This window comes from Siphateles boraxobius, unplaced genomic scaffold (genome assembly GCF_051911475.1).
Source record: "Siphateles boraxobius isolate OS27281-9 unplaced genomic scaffold, OSU_SipBor_1 3, whole genome shotgun sequence".
Classification (NCBI taxonomy): Eukaryota; Metazoa; Chordata; class Actinopteri; order Cypriniformes; family Leuciscidae; genus Siphateles; species Siphateles boraxobius.
In genome coordinates, this window is record NW_027508919.1 from 12,995,335 (window position 1) to 13,010,094 (window position 14,760).

Sequence of the window (14,760 nt, forward strand, 5' to 3'; positions counted from 1 at the left end):
TTGTTGCAGAGAGAAAGCTAAAAAGACTGGATTAAAACTTCATCACTCTTTAGGTGTATGAGTTCCTTAATTTTGCAGAAAGCTATTGTGTAATAGCAGAAGTTCTGGATGTCTTATGTGCGCAGAAAAGTTAGGCAACAGAGAACATGCCTGGCACCAAATCAGCAACAGGATGTGCAACAGTGAGATCACTAGTGTAAGAGAGAGTGACATCAGTGTTAAGGCCTGATTCAGAAAGCCTGGGTGATGCGTGACTGTGTGGAAGCCTCAACATCCACTAGTACAGCGATTATCGTTTCTCATTTATTATTTTCCGCAAATTCTCAGCAACGTTGTAACGATTTAGTTCTTGTAGAGATTTACATAACTAGAAATATTTACATTACCATTTAAAAGTTTAGGGTCAGTAAGATATATATATATATATTTTTTTTTTTTTTAATTAACTCTTTTTTCCGCAAGGATGCATTGATTAAATTGGTCAAAAGTGGCAGTAGACGTTTGCATTGTTACCAAAAATGCTGTTCCTTTGATTTGCACACACAAAAAAACAAAAAAATCAGCAACTGTTTTCGACATAGCTAACAATAAGAAATGTTTCAAACTTTCTTAAGCACCAAATCAGCAAACGAGTATGATAATATAAAGCTCTTCCATCACAGGAATAAATAATATTATTAAAATAGAATAGAACATAGTGGTAGCTAACACTTTACAATAAGGTTTCATTTGTTAACATTAATTAATGTGTTAACTAGCCTAACATGAACAAGGCTAACCATGAGCAATACATTTGTTACTGTGTTTGTTAATATTTGTTAATGTTAGTTAATAGAAATTCAGCTGCTCATTGTTTGTTCATGTTACTTCACACAGTGCATTGTTAATGTTAACAAATACAAATCTTGATTTTAATAATATTAGTAAGTAGTAAATGATAAAATTAACATTAACAAAGATTATTAATTGCTGTAAAGGTGCAGTTCATCATTAGTTCCTGCTCACTAATGTAGTAAACTAATGTTAACTAATGAAACATTATTGTAAATTGTTACCAAAATAGTTAATGTAAACTGCAATAATTATAATTCACAATATTAATAGCTTACTGTTTTTACTGAGCATAAGATACTTCTTACAAAAACATTAAAAAAAAAAAATGCTATCCAACCTCAAACTTTTAAACAATAGTGCATTCATTACAGAAATTATGACCAGCTTTCCCTGGTCTAGAAATTACACTTTTAAAATTCCATCATATATCCAGGTTTACCAAGAATGTGGGAACCCTTGTTCTTAAAAATTACAGTTGTTAAGTTGCTGTTTTAGCTTATTTTAAACAAACACCCTTAAACCATCTTGCACAAGTAGACAACGGGTGCGCCTCAATCAGCTCCCTAGTTCGTGAATCAGTAGATATCACGTACACAAATTCGGACACTGGTAACTACAATGGGACAATGATGGCACCATTTCCGGCGACATGGTAACTAGAGCTGAACTTTTAATTGCATTTGCAATAATATTGCAATATGATAAAACAAACAAAGATTTTTTTTAACCGCAAAAGCTGCGATTACACTCTGGTTACGTGACGAGAGAGTAAAGCAGTTTTATTTTTTTTGAGGAAGCATTAAAGGGCACCTATTATGCCCCTTTTCACAAGATGTAAAATAAGTCTCTGATGTCCCCAGAGTGTGTATGTGACGTTTTAGCTCAAAACACCCAACAGATCCTTTTTTACAACACGTTTAAATTGTCGCTTTTTGGGTCTGAGAAAAGTCAGGACAATAGAGCCTTTAAGCAACAGCTGCTGATGGAAAGGCAACGGCAGCCGGAAGTAAACCGTTAACTTCCGCAGCTAAAGAATGCAAAAATCACTAAGCAACAGTGAACGGCTAAAGTCTTTTTAGGCAAGTCATGCCACTCGGCCGCAATCTTGGCAACGCCAGCTATTTCGGACTAACAAGACCAGGCTCCTATCTAAATGAATGGGCAGAGAGTGAGAACTGCACTTTCACTGGTTACCGGGACATAAAAACTGCATGTATAGAAACAGCAGTAAAATATGATAAAAATTGCTTAAAAAGTTTGATGACTTTGCCCCAAAATAAGGTTTAAAACGCCTTTTCCCCTACAGGTTATGCTTTTACTACACATGCGCAAGGGTTCTCTCCCTCTCCGTCGTGCACGCGCTACACGGTTTGAAGCACAGTATGTGCCAGCAATTGCTCGTTCGCTCTAGATTCCGGGAGATTTTAACTAATATGCGGGCATCAGGGAGTCGCTATCAATATGGGGGAGACTACTCACACATACACTGCATATTACATCTGCCGCCTTTTCAAACAGTAACGTATTTTCCGCTGTCGCAAACCTCAACTGTGCGCATGCGTCAGTGGAACCAGACGATAGGCTTAAATGTTTTCCGGCTTGACTGTTAAAAGCAGACGATTGGCTTTCCAGCGGGAGGGGCGGGACATGTGCATACAACCAACATCTTTGGCGTTACAGGTTTTCCTGTTTACAGTTGTATTGAGGAACGAGGAAGTGGCATGTCTCTATATAAATAGTCTCTGGCACGGCGTAGGGGATAATTTTATCATTTGACAAATTACAAATAAAGAACTTGATTTTAAAAAGCAGGAGAGGGTTGCTTTGGGCATTTAATGATATACAATTACAATGCCACATACCATAAAACATACATTAACTTTCTTAATCTTTCACATAGTAGCGACAACGGCAAATCAGCTGTTATCCCGTAGTAGACGGTTACAGTAGAACATCGTGAAGTAGCAGTTAAAGTCGCGCATCAGAATAGAACGACGGAATGTCGTTGCCGTTCCACCAAAGGCTGTGGAGGGTTTGCCCCTACATCACAATTTGGTCAGTTACCCGGATGCGTGGCCATATTGGAGATACTTCGATGTAAACAATATTGCACTGTTAATGTACAACTGAACACGTTGTTACACTAATTTATGATGTCTAAACTACGGGAAAACTTGATTATTTAATCATTAATTTGCTTTATTCATTACTTCATTTTCTACGAGAAAATTTTTCTATTTTGCTAGCAAAGGTGGAGCGTATATTAATAGGCTAAATCAGGTTATTTCCCGGTATAGTGAGGTAAAAAAAAGATCCTAATCATTTTTGTATCTGACTCAGAGTATTTCAACATGTGAGTGGGAAATTTACCGACACAGATTATCCTCTCATGCCGTTACAGATGCAGCATTTTGACTGTACTTCTGCACGAGATGAAAACACGTTTTAATAATTTCTAAGGTCAAGAAAGAGTCAGAGTTTGCAATATATGTCCTCCCACCCAGTGCTCTCTCTGTTTGGATGCGTTTACATGACCACATGCATTGTCAGTTTATTCAGCATAATCGGGTTAAGAACGTGCATGTAAACGCACTCATTCTCTGAAAGCGAAAGCAGAAACAGACTGAGCTTTCGGCATCTGTCGCTGCATTAACATCGCATTCTCTCAGAGACGACAATGGATATAACGGTGTAGTACTAGCGCTATCTTAATTTACTGGCTTAATATTTCTCTTGTGGACCCTATATGACAGTGAAAAAAGTGTTTGAAGCTGCTTTTGATTTTCACAGATGGCAGAGTTGTGCTGTGAACTAAATACTGGCCTATATAATTTTAGAGATTATTATTATTAATAATATTTAGTAATTGTATTGTTTTAGTGTTATTATAGTGTCATTAAACTTTTTGTTAATGTGCTATACAAAATACTGACGAACAACGATGCGGTTTTCATCTTCGATCTGTATAAGATATGACAATTTGTGAATGGATCACCTTGCAATTTAATTTTGATGTGGGATGTAGGCCTAGTTTTCTTATTCAGTTTTAAAAACATTTTCTTAGAGGAGTCCTCATATGCGCGTGTCGGTGTTGACGCAAGTGTTAGGCTATGTGGTGATGTCGTTATGAATTTAGGCAAGGCAAATTTATTGTAGTTCCTAATATTAATTTAATAACAATACTAGCTTTATAAAAATAATAATAATAATAATATTTGAATATATTAATGGTAAAACGAGCCATTTATCGTATTGATATCATCAAGTGCATCTGCCATTGGTGATATCTCTGTGTATCGTCGATACACGATACTATCGTCTATCGGCACAACCCTATTTCAAATCCTATTCAAATCACATATCAGGAAATCAGCTTCACCTGAACGCTCAGATCAGATTTCACGTGTTATGTGACTTTCTCACGCCACTTAAAATGTAAACGTCAGACGTTGTTATAGGGAACATGCTGAAAGTCGCTGACGAAACAAGGCAGTGTTATTGCAAAGTGCCGGACAAGCAGAAAATTATTATTTTTGAAACTTTTTATTTTGAAACTGGCGCAGATAAGAGCGCGGGAAAAAGCTGTGCATACCAGCCTCCTACAGTTCTGCAGCTCAAAACGCAGTAGTCCAGCACTGCGGCTACACATTTCCATGTTGTAAAATTTAAATAAGACAACATTTCTATTGCAAATGCAAACCCCTCCATCAACACAACGTCATTGCCATATTGCCAAAGAGCTGCATGAACACACAAATCGGATCTGAACAGTTGCGATACACAGTGTGGACATCAAATACAAAAATAATCGGATTTGTACTAACAGTGTGAATGTAGCCATAGTTAACTACTTAACGTCAACATTTTAGCCATAGTCAACGCTTCATTTACACGTGGCTAAAGCTGTACCTCTCTCAACCATATACGCCTTCTTTCATCTGTTTTTTGCACTCTTCTCTTTAACTTTTGGCAGTCAATTAAACTCGAAATGTTTTTTCCCGGAGCGACCGATTAGTACAGACCAAAACACGACCATTTTTCAGCAGCAATAATCAGACACATATGCAAGTCCGTTCAGTTCAGTGGCATTGTTTACGTTCAGTGCCTCCAAAATGGCCGACTTCCGGATTGATGACGTGTAGTGAAAAACCCTCTGTTGCTTAAAGTCCCTAATCTCATCTCGGAATCAGTGTTCATTATGACCCGGAGTCAGACAATAATGACCACAGAGTCAGAGAATATGTATTGAGATAGAACAGGTATAGTTTAGTTTAATTACGGTTAGGCTTATTTTTCATCTTGCTTTTATCCACTATTAGTACAAGCCTGTAGTAGCGGACCCCATCCGAATGATGGCCAAAAATATACTGATGAGTTTAATGAAGTTTATTTTACATCAAACAAAAGATGAAGCGTCAGTTTTACTGCAGAAAATCACAGCAAGAGCTGAATAAACAGTATAAGTGCGGATCTAATCAATAAACTCTCTCTCCCTTTCATTATCATCAACATTATCATTAACGAATTACACAGAAACACTCGTTGCAACTAACAGTAAACAAATATATACACAGTTTTTCAGGGGGTGCTTAATAAACATGTAATCTTTATATCCGTAAAACGACTCTAATGAACTAATAAAGAGCGCGCGCTCACTTTCATTTCTGCCGTGATCAGTAATGTTAGGCCTATCGCTCCGGAGACTGTAATCATGAACAGTTGGTACCGATCCATCATCGAGTAATAACGAGAGTAAATGTAGACTGCTATGTTCATTCTTACATCTTATAACAAAACACCTCAATCGCTTAGGAGACATTCTTGTCTACAGCTGCTCCGAAGTTGAAACAATGGCGGACGGTGTATAGCTCACTAAGGGCGGGTCTCCACTAATACTTTTTGCTTAAACTGCATGTCAGTCAACAGTTGTGGGCGGGGCCTGTGCAAAAGTACGTTACATTGCCCCGAATCTGAGAACGGGTTGTTCTGAGACAGTGCTTATGATTTATGTGGTTTTAAAAAAAACACTGGGTAGATTTGTATCATTATATGATGGTTGTGTACACACACTGCCAACACACATTTATGTTCAAACCCCATGTAAAAGTGAATTTTGCATAATAGGTTCCCTTTAACTTAGCATGCTACGCTGACATATAGGCCTGGCCTACAGGAAAGAACAGCTTATGTTTAATCTATCTAATATTGTGTTGATCATACCATACAATGATTTACTGTTTGTCTTTGTTGAATAATACAGACGATAAAGAGCTAAATAAAATAATTACATATTAAATCACAGTATTGGTAAAAAAAAAAAATATTGCCTAATGGCAACATCCTCAATGTACAACATACTGGTGGTATTTATGAACAACAACAGCACAGATATCTTTCTGAATAAGACACACCCAAAATGTGGGGAGTTTTCAACTTCACGAGCCACACCCGCTCTACTCATGGAGGCTTCCTAGACGTTCCCAGGGAATTAGAGGATCATAATCATAAACAAATATTACAACACACCCATATGCCTCAGAATTTCAGGAAGCCTGGGACACAAATAAAAAAGGTTTGTGGTATACCCCTACTAGTGCTAGGCGGTATACCGTTTACTTACCGTTTTTTATTTTTGTTATGATATGAATTTTTACATATACCGCAATACCGGTGTATGTTGCTTTGTGCCTGGCTCACACTACAAGAGTTTTAGGCCGATTTATGCCCGATTTCCCCCTCCCGAGAATCGGAGAAAATATCTTGTCGAGGACCTCGATCGGTTCCGATGTTCGGCGCAGGTTATCTGGTAATGTGAGGCGTTCACAGATCGAATCTTTCAACTCCCGATCTGCTCTCACACAAATCGGGCTCACCCCGATCATATCAAACATGTTTGATATTTATCGGGATGAGCAAGATTGTGATTACATCAGTACTGTCACAATAGCCAATAAGAAACAGTAGGGCTGTCGTGGTGAAGGAATTAGGTCATTTTGAGTGACTCATCAGGTTGATATGCGCATAGACTGTAAAAAAGGATATGCGGTATTATCTTTATTTATTTATTTATTGCTAAATAAAAGTGTTACACTGTTGTCAGCAGGCACGAAGACTAGTACATGTTCAGTAATGAAACCGAAACAAAAGAAAGTGGAGTAAACAGAAGGTACAGTGTCAAAATAAGGGTCCACATAATAGAACATAAACCTGACACTAAGCTTGTTAGATCATTGTTATATAACAGTTAGTTACGATCCTGTAATCTCACCAAACGAGAGGCTTTCTTCTGATATTTCACGAGTATCGTCATTGCTCGTCTCTGTGTGTTATAGACAGGCTGTCACTCAGTCCAGTTACACAGTTAGGCCTGAGCGATGGCGGCAAGAGACTGCCTTTGAGTGCGTCATATATTTCCGTTGAATTAACAAAGAAATTCGGATTCGTTCTAATATATATGTAATGAAACAAGCTGTTAAAGTCCTTAAATGTTAAAAGGATGATTTTTTTTAAAGATTTCGCTTTCCTTGGTCACGCGGATTTTTCAAATATGACTTAATCTGAAGGACAGATATTTAGTTTACATCCACTTTTCCTCTTCCGATCTGTTGCGTGAGATCACGTGATCATGGTGGAATCATATCTGGCATGATAATCTTATTAACATTTGGTAGTGTGTGATCCGCCACGATTTTCAAATCTTGTAGTGTGAGCATGTTCAAGATTTGAGGGAAGAAAATCTGCAAAGATTCTCCTTAAGTGTGTGGTGCAACCAGATTTCAAAATCGGTTAGGATTTTAAAACTCCTGTAGTGTGAGCCAGGCATTAGCAATGATCAGAACGCAGCGCAGCGCGACACTGTTTGAGAGGGGTCGCTTTTCACTGTTGCACTGTGGTGATGCACAGCTGTATGTGTTACTAAGCGTGACGGTGAAGATGGATAGGTCAAACTATAATTGATAGCTGTCAAATTCACAATATAAACACAGCCTTTTGGAAAATGTATTTGTGGTTGACAGTGCCATCGTTAAATAAACATGAGCACTGCAAGTTTCAAAGTCAAAACGCAGTGTTTTTATATGAATTTATTTTTGAAGGGAACTGACTATCTTTAGAAAAGTTTGGATGTTATTTTCATTTAAACTTTCTTTATCTTTCCTGATAAAGCAGCATTTATGAGCGCTGCGCTGATTTGTGTACAACCGTTACTGGGGAAACCGTTGTTTCTGAGTGACACGCTTATTCACTCATGACAGTAAAATAGGGCATCAATCTACTGCAGTATGTCCCCTCTCAATCAGTAGAAAATGTGGTTAACACCTAGTCATGCTTGAAAAAAAAATTTTTACTGTCATATACCTTGAAACCGGTATAATTTTAAAACATACCGTGATATGGATTTTTGGTCATACCGCCCAGCACTAACCCCTACCACACTACTTTCAGCACACTGTTCATCTACACACTGGCTATTAGAATGTCTCCATCTGACTCCCAAAGGTTTACATTCCACAAAGTAAATGGGGCTCATGAAGGGATGGATTCCTGCAGCTCCCAAAAAAGTGCTGTCATTATGAAGCTGGCACAGGACACGCTCATTTGACTGGACACAAACTGTTAAGCAAAGTTACAATGCGTATGCGGATTACACAGACTTAGACACTCATTCAACCTCGCTTGATCTGGAACCCTACTGTGACAATAAGCTCTGTCCAAGACATTACAAGACGACTAGGCTAAATGATCTTCAGACTCCTTTGTGAAGTCTACAGTCAAGGCCACAACTTTTGGGAAGAGAGGCAGTCTTGTAAAGTAATTAATACATTCATGAGGAGGCAACTTCAAATAGACTGTCCTACATCCAGTAGGCAGCATTATATATTTAGAATTAGACGTCAAAGCAAATGAATCTCAGGTCATTAAAAGAGCCATATGAAATAGGAGAAGGCTGTGCAAGAGCGATGAAGTAACCAGTTTCACTTCTACACAGGTATGACATACGGTAATACTAAACTACTTGGCTCTGAATCTAACAGTTACCTAAATTCCTAAATTAACAGGCTAAATTAACAACAACACACTGTCCCGTTACTACTGACACCTTTAGCTGTTAGTTTTCTTAAAATCACATGTTTAGTAAATCAGCAAACTTTGTCCACGTTATAAAATTTTCAGAAAGGCAGTCAGCATGAACTAAAACAGTTCCAGTTTCACTACTAAGGCTTCATGATAAATGTAGCCTAGCTAGCTATCCAGGAAGGTTCAACTTCACAGCTTTCACAAAGACTACTTCTGACCCCACTGACACTCGCAGAGTGTTATGGCAGCACATTATCACGAGTCCTGTGAAGTAATACACTGATAGGTTCAATGGCTGACTGAGCCTGTAAAATCTTTGGAGTGAAAACATGCTACAAGTTTGAGAGAAACTTTGTTGACTGACAGAGAAACAAAAATGATCAAATCCTTCAATGATACAGCTGTCTGGATGGATACTAGTGGTAGAAAACCCAAATAAAGTTTAAAAAATGTTGACTTGGTCATTGCACAAAAAGGTTTCATTTATTTTGTGTCCATGATGAACATGTGTAAACAATAGCTTTAACAAGCTGACTCCAACTTATGTGGTGTTGTTATAGGCAATTCTCTTATAACATCAGTAAAAATACAGAAACTTTATTTTATGTGTCCCTCCTTGTCCATTTTAGTACGAGAAAACCTGATAAAAAAAACCTGATGGTGGCACCCATGTTGTGGAATGAGCCCTCTAAAGACAAAATTTCATACACTTTGTGTGACATAACTAAGGAACAACAACAACAACAAACTGAATTCTGAAGCTATAATACATACCAGTTTTTTGTTTTTGCTATCATCCTCATTGGATTTCTTTTTGGAGGGTTTATTGGGGTCTTCCCCTCCAGCTGCCTGCTGATCCATCTTTGGAATGAAACGTCACTTGAAAAGTAATTTCGCTTAGTCTGTCCCACAAGTTTGCAAACACTTATAAAAAATCACGTTTCTTCAAAAGCCATGCCATCCATGAGGAAAAAAAACAAAAATATGAGTTGGATCCAGAACTATTCCAAGCACCTATCCACTGGATTATGATAACATCTGTGTATGAAGTTGTCCCAAAAAAAAGGTGAGATGATATCCGGTACAAATCAGCTCCTCGAAGTCTGTCAAAAACCAATTAACATGTTATAAATTACATTTCGGAGGTGTTTATACTATAAAATGCATAAAAGCACATGGGATAACTGTAACAAGAAATACAGTGCTGTATAAACGCTGTCAGTTCACAGCTTGTAAACTTTTGTCGCCTTTAACGTTAACGTTACATTTAGCATTAAAACAGTCATCTGACGAGACACTAATAGTCATTTTAACAATGCGTTTAATAAATTAACGTAATTTAACATTCCAGGAATTATATAGTATGCCTATTACTAAATAAATATATTTCAGCGTCTCGAAAAAAAAATTAAAACAGGTCTGGGAGTTTTATGCAATATGAGATGATATTTTATAAAATGAACACAACTGATTTTATTCAAAGGAGAAATGACCGCTGCTATCCAGTCGGTTACTTTCACACAGGAAACAGTTATTCCAGCGTTATGAGGCTTAAAGTAAAAGTGTACAATAAAGACATGGACCCTAAACGCCAAGTCTGCTTATATTAACCTAGCGAATTAGTATTAAACAGCAAAATAGTCACACAATGATAAATAAAACTCACAAAATCTCATCCAAGGCTTACCTACACAACCAAACGCACGAGCCAGGCCCACTATTGTCCCCGCCTATCGACGCTTCCCAACTGCTCACAAATGATCACGTGGAAGAAAGATTCCTGCTCTGATTGGGCAATTGAACTGTACATCTCGACTTTCTCTACTACAACTGACTGCCGTGTATATGGATTGGCTTCAGTCAGTGGATGATTTAATTGTTTTGTATAGCAGTGCAAATCAGTGTATTTGTGAAAAGCAATTATTCTTATGAAAAAACGTTTGCAATTGCATTTAATCTCATTTAGTCTCAACACAACTGTGTAATGCATTTAATTAATGCATGATATTCATATGATTTTTAATATTTTCGTCATGTAGGCTACTTAATACTTTTGTTGTTGTTTTTCTTTTATTATGCAATACATACATGTACAATGTATGAGATGTCTGTTAAATATTACCTAATTTTCACAAAAAAACTATTAATTCAACTGAAACTGGAAGTGACACTGAAGATATTCCTTAAAAGGATAGTTCACCCTAAAATGCACATTTTGTCATCATTTACTCACTCTCAAGTTGTTCCAAATATGCATTTTTTTCTTTCTTCTCCTGAACACAAAATAAGCTATTTTAAAGAGTGTTGGTACCAGACATCTCTCTCTCTCTCTCTCTCTCTCTCTCTCTCTCTCTCTCTCTCTCTCTCTCTCTGTGTGTCTCTCACACACACACACACACACACACAACACACAAGTTTACAGCATGGTGTTGTGCCACTAAGTAAAACTTCTATGCAGTTGTTTTCACAGCTGCTAAACCTCTGGTGTGAATGCAGAGAATATATAAATGACACATAATGCAATTAAAAGAGGGCAAACATAAAAGTCACAGTCAAGATATGTGTGTCAAAATCACTTTAGCTCTCATCTGAAAAGTAGCTGAATAGCACTAAAAGGGAATAAAATACAAAAAGCTCGAAGTACTTAACGTTTATTTGGTCACAAAAAGAGTGTAATGAAGCAATGAGAATTTGGGAGGTCTAGCGCAACAGCAGGGAGCATAAGCTTCACACATTGTGTGCCCGCCCCATCACAGCTCACAGTATGGGAAGAACTTTGAAGGGTGTGCTTTTATTTTAGCCACTCACTCTATCTTTGATCTCCCAGACGGGAAACGCCACATTAACTGCCTTTCAAATACTCTGGGCCTTGCATTAGGTACATTATGGACATTAAATGATAAGGTCAGAACCATTAGTAAAAGAGTATCTAATGAGAAATACATTCAAATACATTATAAACGTGCTTGTTCAGCTAATGATAATTCATTTGTTTGAATAAATAATTTATTTGTTGCTTTTTGGTTTTAATTTTTCTTTCAGTTTTAACTGTTATCTTTTTCAATTTTTTTCTCTCTCAGTATTTAATAGTGCGGTTGCAGGGTGTAACCACAGTAGACATAAACTTGACAGTCTGGTTATCACCTGCGCCACCTGCCCACACCATGCCACTTCCTGTGTGCTTCTTTAGCGGAACTTCTTCAATCGTTCAGTTGTCAACATCAATGATTATGCTTAAAAAATGTTTTTAAATAAATAAATAAATAAAAATAACATAAAATCTTGCAGAAAAAAAAGAGAGGACAAACATCCACCAAAAAGAGATTTCTTCATTATACAGAGGATTTACTGTATAAAACGATGTAATCATTTTGTGTTAAAGACACCGTAGTGTCAAGAGATATATTCTGCTCCATTTGTTCACATGAGTGCTTTATACATGCAGCATCCTTATGCCAGGTCTATAATTAGATACCACAGCCACTTTTCCATTATGGACAGTGATTTCCCATGGTTCGCTCATGCCATTTAACTCAGTTCTGCCCATTTGAGACTGTCACTTTCAGTGTTTATTTCTGTTCACTAGGCCCTGTCGAGTTATAGTGTCACAGGGCAAGACAATGAATTTCCATTTACAAAAGATAAACAGTAAGCCTGACTCGTGACTTATAATCATATGAAAGTCTACTCTGATTACTGAAAAGTGGAGATAACCTTCTGTAGTGTGATGGAATTGTTTTGCTCTGGACCAGTTCCTCACATTATTTCATCCTTGAAAGTACTAGACCACAAAACATTTTGCCATTTCTAAAAATATAATTCCTAACTTCTTAGTCAAAATGAGGAAATTAATTTACACAAGACACCCTTTTCACAGACTGTGCGTTTCCACAGTTATCAACATCGCAAATCTAGTAAAGTTTTAAGTTTTTAAGATGGTGTACGCACCATCTTACACGGCTGAGGGAGTGATGGCAAATTTGATACAGTATTTCTCTGTTCTGACTGCTGTAATCAATCTCTCTATATTTTTCTTTTGGAAAGTCATGGAAATGCTATCACAGATTTATTTTTCTTGTGCTTTTATAAAAAATGCAAATACCAAAAAAAAAAATTGTCCTGTCATCTCCCGTTCACGTTATAAAAGTTTACCCAATGACGACTTCCACTTCGGAGAACCCATGAAATGTGAAAAGGGTTCATAGTTTGATTGGTCCAGAAATATATATATGTACAACTTAACTTACAGAGAGCTAGAAGGTGTCCACTGGCGTCCATTATTAGAAGCTGTACCTCTTTTAGGGTTATAGATATTTTCAGCTGCTTCAGGCCTTGTTGTAAGCTTAGCGTTTAGACTTGGGAGATAAAAAGATATATGTGCTACATTATTTATTGCCTTTCCATCACACTTCATAAAAGACCCACTGACTCAAATGGCCGACGCTCTGGAAGAACCTGAACCTTTTACAACATTTGCAGTGAGCAGACATTGCAAACTTTTTAGTGTTTCACCTTTCCGAAGAGATGCCTCAGAAACACTTAACCCTTCACTCCAGGGCAAACCGCTCCATTTGTCATTACTTATTCAGCACTGAGAAGAGCCCACTTTCTGAGCACGGGGAGCTGGAGGTATCTCAATACACTGAGTTCAGAGAAGTTAGGTGCTCTTTCATAAATTACTTGTCACTTCAGTTGTTGAAAGTACTATCCATAACTGCTGAAATAACACCTCCTGAGCCTTAGGAATTAGCTTTGTGTTTGAAAAAAGAGGTGTGGATTTGACAAAGGTTTGGGAGTGTTACTATTTGAGCATTTGTTCATTAAGTGCCACAAATGTGGTCAGCTGTTTACCATGTTAATCATCAATGTGGTCATACTGGATAAGATAGGACAAGAACTACTCATACTTGTAGAGAATCCTGAAAAATGGATTACACAAAAACATTAAGCAGCACAACTGTTTTCAACACTGATAATAATAAGAAATGTTTCTTGAACACTAAATCAACATATTGATTTCTGAATGATCATGTGACTTTGAAGACTGCAATGATGGCAGTTCAAAATTCAGTTTTGCCAGGAATATTTTTTTTTAAATATATTAAAATATAAAACAATCACTGTATTGTGCAAATATTTACTGTACTTTTAATCAAATAAATGCAGCCTTGGTGAGCATTGTCACATGTTTGTTCTGTTTTGTTCAGTTTTCCTGGTCTGTTGTCACTAGCTTCTATAGTTTGTTAATTGTCCGAGTCCGCTCCAGTGTCGAATCCAGCTCCTGGATCCGCTCAAGTGTCGGCTCCAGCCCTTGAGTCCGCTCCAGTGTCGGCTCCAGCCCTTGAGTCCGCTCCAGTGTCAGCTCCAGCTCCTGAGTCCGCTCATGTGTCGGCTCCAGCTCCTAAGTCCGCTCCAGTTTTGGCTCCAGCTCCTGAGTCCGCTCCAGTGTTGGCACCCAGCCCTTGAGTCCGCTCCAGTGTTGGCTCCAGCCCCTGAGTCCCCTCCAGTGTTGGCTCCAGCTCCTGAGTCCGCTCCAGTGTTGGCTTCAGCCCTGACTCTGCTCCAGTGTTGTCTCCAGCCCCTGAATCCACTCCAGTGTCGGCTCCAGCCCTTGAGTCCGCTCCAGTGTTTGGTTCAGCTCCTGAGTCCACTCACGTGTCGGCTCCAGCTCCTGTGTCCGCTCCAGTGTTGGCTCCAGCCCCTGAGTCCACTCCAGTGTTGGCTCCAGCCCCTGAGTCCGCTCCAGTGTTGGCTCCAGCCCCTGAGTCCGCTCCAGTGTTGGCTCCAGCCCTGGAGTCAGCTCCAGTGTCGGCTCCAGCCCTTGAGTCCGCTCCAGTGTCGGCTCCAGCT

The 14,760-nt window shown here is 38.2% G+C and overlaps 1 protein-coding gene across 24 annotated transcripts in view; it reads right to left on the reverse strand.

The window, feature by feature from the left end:
* The window catches only part of diaph2 (diaphanous-related formin 2), a 474,147-nt gene extending 460,969 nt beyond the window's left edge, over nucleotides 1–13,178 (reverse strand). For 17 of the 24 annotated variants that reach the window (XM_077247898.1, XM_077247888.1, XM_077247892.1 and 14 more), the window contains exons 1-2: nucleotides 10,598–10,686; nucleotides 9,685–10,013 (exon numbers count right to left, since the gene is read on the reverse strand). In XM_077247898.1, coding sequence (XP_077104013.1) covers nucleotides 9,685–9,771 — 87 coding nt within the window. In that variant the 5' untranslated portion in view covers nucleotides 9,772–10,013; nucleotides 10,598–10,686. Of the gene's footprint in view, nucleotides 1–9,684; nucleotides 10,014–10,576; nucleotides 10,838–13,157 lie in introns of those variants that run through there. The other 7 variants (XM_077247884.1, XM_077247886.1, XM_077247875.1 and 4 more) reach the window with 4 other exon arrangements.
* Nucleotides 13,179–14,760: the final 1,582 nt, after the last annotated feature.